The following is a 6,000-nucleotide window of genomic DNA, read 5'->3' as shown; positions in this document are numbered from 1 at the left end:
ATCCTCCGACGTCTCGCACAAACAGACGATCACCTGTACACACACATTAATGCAAATTAGGTCATCTATACATAAATTTAACTATGGAATACATGTTTTTTTTCAGATTTGTCAAATGCAATATGATCATGATAGAACTTTAAAAAAATTATTTAATCTCACCTTCCTGCCTGCCCGCTGAACTTCGGCAATCGCTTCCTTCAGCTCAGAATCGGAACTGCCGGACGAAGCTCTGCCCACCACTTCCCAACGGCAGTCGCAGTCCCTGCAGAAGGCTTCCTCGTCCTCATGACCGTCAGGAACAGTTGTGGCGATCTCGACAGGAAGATACTGTCGAGCATATAACAGGAACGAACACAAACTCTCTCTCTTGCTCTCTGTGGAAGAAACATTTCACAGATAGATCTTTAAGAGACGCCAAAAGCCTTTATCATGAACTGATTGGCCATTCACCAATAAATATACTTCGTAACTATCTCCTAATCTTGATTGAAAAAAAAATACAGCAAACATCTTCAAAACAGAGGCATAATCTGCGGTTCTGACCTGCGCTCGAGTCCGCTTGTGACGTCCAGCTGCCCGCAACCAGGAACTTCCTCTTGGCCGTCATCTCGCTTCCTCGGCGGAGAGTCATCGGGAAACGTTCTCGCTGGCCACTGAGGCGAGGTCTATCAGCCGTTTCCCGGGCGACGCGACTTTTATATTTGGCCACAAAACCAAACAAACGCACTTGGAGCTTCCGGTATCCTGCGTTGAGCTCGAGCTTCGCTGTGAACGGTTGGTCTGTTTGGTCGATTGACATTTTCTGTATTTGTGTCCGTGCTCGATTTTCTTTTTATTTTATTTTTTATTTTTCTCTCCCTCTTTCTCTTTCCATCCCTCTCTCTCTGATGAAAGTCTCCCTCTTTACCTTTCTCTCATTCGCTCCCACTCTCACCATTCTGTCTCTCTCATTCGCTCTCTCTCTCTTTCCCGGTCTCTCTCTCTCTATCTGTTATTCTCCCATTTAAAAACAAAGAAAATACAAGAGAGGAAAATTGAGTTTTGCTTTTCACTTCTTAGGATTTTTTGAATCCTGAAAACGTGACTCACATACCACTGAACTTGACAACAAAAGCATCGTGGAAATTCAGCAGCTCTTAATATAACAAAAGTCTTCATCACTTCATGCTTTTCTGATTACTAACACGGACCTTATGTTAAAAAATTGTAAAAGATAAATTACACACATAGTGTATGCCCAAGATGAAAGATAAGAATGTGGATATGTATATGTACATATATATATGTATATACACACATATATACATATACACACTGACATGTGAAAAAGCGGAAGACTCAATTCCCGGTGCTAAATACCACAGTCTCACGCCCGCGCCTGTGGACGCCGCTGAACGCCTGATGTATGAGAAAAAGGTATATTCCAAATCAAAAAGGATATTTCAACTCAAACGTTTGTTTTTCTTATTCTCATCTCTTTATGATAAAAGAATGATAAGAAATACCTGTAACAGGGCCTACTTATTTCATATTTTTCATTATTCAGGAGCAAACGACCTAATTTCACATGATTTTGTCGGAGGCGGAGCGATTCCGCAAAGAGAGGAAAGGCGAGGAATGACGTCATGCGAAGGAGTCCCTCTGATAGCTGCTTCCGGTGAAAAAATCGTATAAAATGAATGGTTGTTGTGAGAGTGTCAGAAGCTAGCCGTTGCTCCTGATAACAAGAGCTCCACATACTACGCTGTTTAAAAGTTGTGAAAAAATAAGAGACCAAACTGAAGATGTCGAGCCAAAGGAAGTTCTTCGTGATCGGGAACTGGAAGATGAACGTTGACAAAGCCCGGATCGACCACATTGTCAAGTTCATGTCGGCGGCTTCGTTGGACCCGAACACAGGTCTGTTTCATTCATCATTCATCAAACCTATTACTCTGATGGCAATGATTTTTTTTTTTTTTTTTTTTTTGTAGCGTCTTGATAAACACTAAATTTTTAAAAATATGTTCGTCCCAAACAGAGGCCGTGGTTGGCTGCCCTTCTTGCTACCTGTCATACGCCCGTCAGAGACTCCCTGACGAGATCGCTGTTGCCGCACAGAACTGTTACAAGGTAAGCTGTTCTTTCTATAGCTGCAACAGCAATGGTCGACTGTTGTAATCCTAGTTCTAGCAGAAAAGTTGCAATACATATAATGGTAGAGTAAATGATAAATCTTGTAACATGGTGGTATTTTCATACGCAGGTCGCTCGTGGTAACTTCAGCGGCGAGATTTCTCCCGCCATGATCCTGGACTCCGGCTGCGAGTGGGTGATCCTGGGTCACCCTGAGCGAAGGACCATCTTCAAGGAGTCCGACCAACTCATCGCCGAGAAGGTCGCACACGCGCAGCAGGCTGGCATCAAGGTGAGCCTTCTTCTCGCTTTCTCTTACTCTTAATGGAATCTTATTAAAAGACTCGAATGAGATAGACATTGGAGTTTTATCTTTTAAAGTGTTCATGAATGCCCTAACTTGCCTTCTGTACATCATCAGATAATCGCGTGTCTGTGCGAGACGTCGGAGGATCGCGAGAATGGTCGCACGGAGGATGTCCTGTTGGACCAGATGAAATCCCTCGCCGCCAGCATCAGCGACTGGTCTGACGTGGTGATCGCCTTCGAGGCTCTGTGGGCCAGTAATACCGGCGTCCTGGCCACAGCTGAGCAGGTGCAGGAGGCCTTGGCCAACATACGACAGTGGCTGCGTGCCAACGTGAGCCAGAAGGTGGCCAACAGCACCAGAATCATCTACGCAGGTTCCGTTTCGTCCAGCAACTGTCGAGAGCTGGCTCAGCTGGAGGACCTGGACGGCTTCCTGGTGGGGAGCGCGGCCCTCAGACCCGACATCGTCGACATCATCAACGCTCGACGACCCGACGTGTCCAGCCTCATCGCGCACTTCGACCGACCCAGCGGCCGACGCGCCTGACGCGGGCGGCTGCCACTCCTAATTTACCTAGTTTTATAGATTTGCTTATTTATTGTAATAAATATAGAATAAAGTTCTATTTTCATCAACCATTTCATGTGTTTCAATTTATCCACTTCACAGTTGTCATATAAAATAGGCAAAAGAACAGAGTAAACACATGAAAGCTCTAGTAACGCAAGTGAATGATGATAAAAGTGGCAATTTTGATCCGACGCGGCTGACGCGGGCGGCAGTTGCGCTCCATTTTACTCGCGGGGTTTTGTAAAGATGTTTATGCACGAATGTAAATATAGCCTTCGTCATTCTAACTACATTTCTCATGTGTTTCGTGATCTTTCTAACCGCCGAGGATTTTTTTTATTTCACTATAATGCGTTATTTTTAAATAAAATATTTTGAAAAATACACGGTCCTTTCTTTTTCCAAAACCTGTTTTATGGTATATATACACAAAATATATGTATGTATACATATATGTATATATATACATACACACGCACAAACACATATGTGTGTGTGCACTGCATACCAATAGACATTGTGAGAGTGATGATAATGGTACCATTACGTTATGATAAGAATGGTAATAATGATCATTACATTAATCCTCATGTGAATATGATCACGATGATAACAAAAAGGATTTAATAATAGCAGAAATAATTGCGACGCTAATACTTGGTTTGTCTATTCTGATGCTTATACTTGTCGACTGTTATAAGTGCGTGGAATAAACTACAAAGCAACGTACAAGAAAAATATGAAATGAGAGAAAAGGAATAAGAGAACAAAAACATTCGTAGACACACGCACATATATAATATATATTAAATATATATATGAAATATATATACATATATTTATATATATGTGTATCTGTGTGCGTATGTGCGTTTGTATTTATATATACATATATATACACACAGACATGTATGCAAGTGTGTATGGTGCACGTCTTTCTTTATCACAAACTTAATTGTATAAATAGCTTAGTGAAAAAAATTTCAACATAGATACAGATTCTCCTCTTAATGTGAAACAAGAAGCGACTCTATTACTTTTGCATTGACAGGCTGGCTAAGAGTATCACGTCTAGATAATATCACTCTATATAAAAATGTGACAAGAAACAGATCTCTCTGTCAGATGTGGGTCAAGTCAATAATTGAAACTATATATATCATAACGCAATGCATCGTTTATCCTAAATAAGGTAACAACAGCAGGCCAAATTGGCGACCTAGCTTGTTTACGAATCATGCGAATTCATATATAACTTTTCACATATATTAATGCTAATTGGGATATATTGTACTGAATATATGGAGAGAATTGTAATTATCATCACATCGCAGAACAGAATCTCCTTCAAGATGGAATTAAGGAGTTAATCAAGCTTGGCACTTGTGGAGCATTGCATGGAGGTAAAAACTCGATCCCAGGGAACATGAAGAAAAGAAATATGCGTTTTTTTTAAGAAACTGAAATATATATCCATGAAAAGTCCAGCGGAATAGCATATTTAAACGAAAAGGACACCATCTACGACAAGGAATAGACCGATTTTTTAAATATTCGTTTTTGTTTCCTATTTTTATTTATCGTTTTTTATTACCGCGATGAAAAAAAATATTTGGGTTTTTTATTTATTTATTTATTAATTAAAACATATATTGAAAATACATTCAAATACTGTTTCACGAACACATAGACACGTTGATCCCTTGATACAGATTCTGATCTCAAGAAGTTGATTAACGCCTTTTCAATTAGTTAATGTTATTAATCCCCATTTGCGTTAGAACACGTGAAAATTGCATGCATGCATCCATAAGCGGTTACGTAGACCATAGTCTAGTTATTAATCAAATTAGACTAAGCATTTCTGTTTGACCTACAAACCAATTCTAAATTCCCGAAAGGATGTTAAAGGAAAGGAAAACTCGTTATCAGGCACCACACCTTCCCAAAGTAGAACGACTAACACGCCTCTCGGAAATTCAGCCTTAGAACGCAGGACGTCACGGAACCCGAGTCACCTGAGTCGACTCCTCAACGAAACCACACAGACGGACGAGCATGAATTACGAAGCGTGAACATTTCTAAGGAAAATGAGGCTAAAGAAGCCGTTTTCCGTGTCACTTCCTTTGATTTCGGCGGGGACTCGGAACCGCTCAGCCACGCGGGAGGTAAACGGCTTGCTTGAGATTTGCGAAGTTCTGGCTTCGCCCGGGCCTTTCACTTATGGCCCGGCCTGTGTCAGCTTTTTATGGCTGTCTCATTTGTTGGTCTGACACTCGGTGCTTACCGTGGCGGCGTTGGTTGTCAGCGAGTCACGAGGAGCGACGGAAATCTGACAGAAAAGAGCAACGGAGTCGAACCGCGGCCGTTCGGTGAGGGTTTCCGACTTTTGGGAATCTAAGTGTTACTTTAAAATGACGTATACATGTGACGGCTTCCTGGTGGGGAGCGCGGCCCTCAGACCCGACATCGTCGACATCATTAACGCTCGACGACCCGACGTGTCCAGCCTCATCGCGCACTTCGACCGACCCAGCGGCCGACGCGCTTGAGGCGGCCGGCGGCAACTCCTAATTTACATAGTTTTATGGATCTGCTTATTTATTGTAATGAATATAGAATATAGTTCTATTTTCATCAACTCATGTGTTTCATGTTATCCACTTCACAGTCGTCAAATTAAATAATTAAACAAAACGACAGTGTAAACACATAAAAGCAGTACTGACGAAAGTGAATCATGATAACATCAACTAAAGTGGCAAATTTGATCCGTCGCGGCTGACAAAGGCGGCAATTGCGCTCCTTTTTTCGTTGGGTTTTGTATAGGACTTTATACACGAATGTAAATGAAGCCGTTGTCATCCTAACAATATTTTTTGAAGTATGTTTCATGATCTTTCTAACCATAAAGGCAATTTTTCATTTCACTATAATGTTTTTTTCAAATAAGTTATTTTGAGAGACATAGTCCTTTCATATTCTCCAAAACCTGCTTTAA

General features: G+C 41.3%; 2 protein-coding genes across 2 annotated transcripts in view; one reads left to right on the top strand and one right to left on the bottom strand.

Annotated features, from left to right (window-relative positions):
• Positions 1 to 1,135, bottom strand: part of LOC119572870 (triosephosphate isomerase-like) — a 1,795-nt gene extending 660 nt beyond the window's left edge. The window contains exons 1-3 of the mRNA XM_037919804.1: positions 547 to 1,135; positions 163 to 377; positions 1 to 33 (exon numbers count right to left, since the gene is read on the bottom strand). The exon at positions 1 to 33 is cut by the window's left edge and continues 660 nt beyond it. Coding sequence (XP_037775732.1) covers positions 1 to 33; positions 163 to 377; positions 547 to 802 — 504 coding nt within the window. The 5' untranslated portion in view covers positions 803 to 1,135. The remainder of the gene's footprint in view (positions 34 to 162; positions 378 to 546) is intronic.
• Positions 1,136 to 1,779: 644 nt separating this feature from the next.
• LOC119573302 (triosephosphate isomerase-like) lies at positions 1,780 to 3,341 on the top strand. The gene is made up of 4 exons (XM_037920465.1): positions 1,780 to 1,902; positions 2,024 to 2,115; positions 2,249 to 2,410; positions 2,540 to 3,341. Exons 1-4 carry the CDS (start codon positions 1,788 to 1,790, stop codon positions 2,972 to 2,974), a joined length of 804 nt encoding a protein of 267 aa, XP_037776393.1. The 5' UTR covers positions 1,780 to 1,787; the 3' UTR covers positions 2,975 to 3,341.
• Positions 3,342 to 6,000: the final 2,659 nt, after the last annotated feature.

Source organism: Penaeus monodon, chromosome 5, assembly GCF_015228065.2.
Source record: "Penaeus monodon isolate SGIC_2016 chromosome 5, NSTDA_Pmon_1, whole genome shotgun sequence".
Classification (NCBI taxonomy): Eukaryota; Metazoa; Arthropoda; class Malacostraca; order Decapoda; family Penaeidae; genus Penaeus; species Penaeus monodon.
The sequence above is the reverse complement of the archived record's forward strand: the minus strand, read 5'-3'. Positions and strand labels throughout refer to the sequence as shown.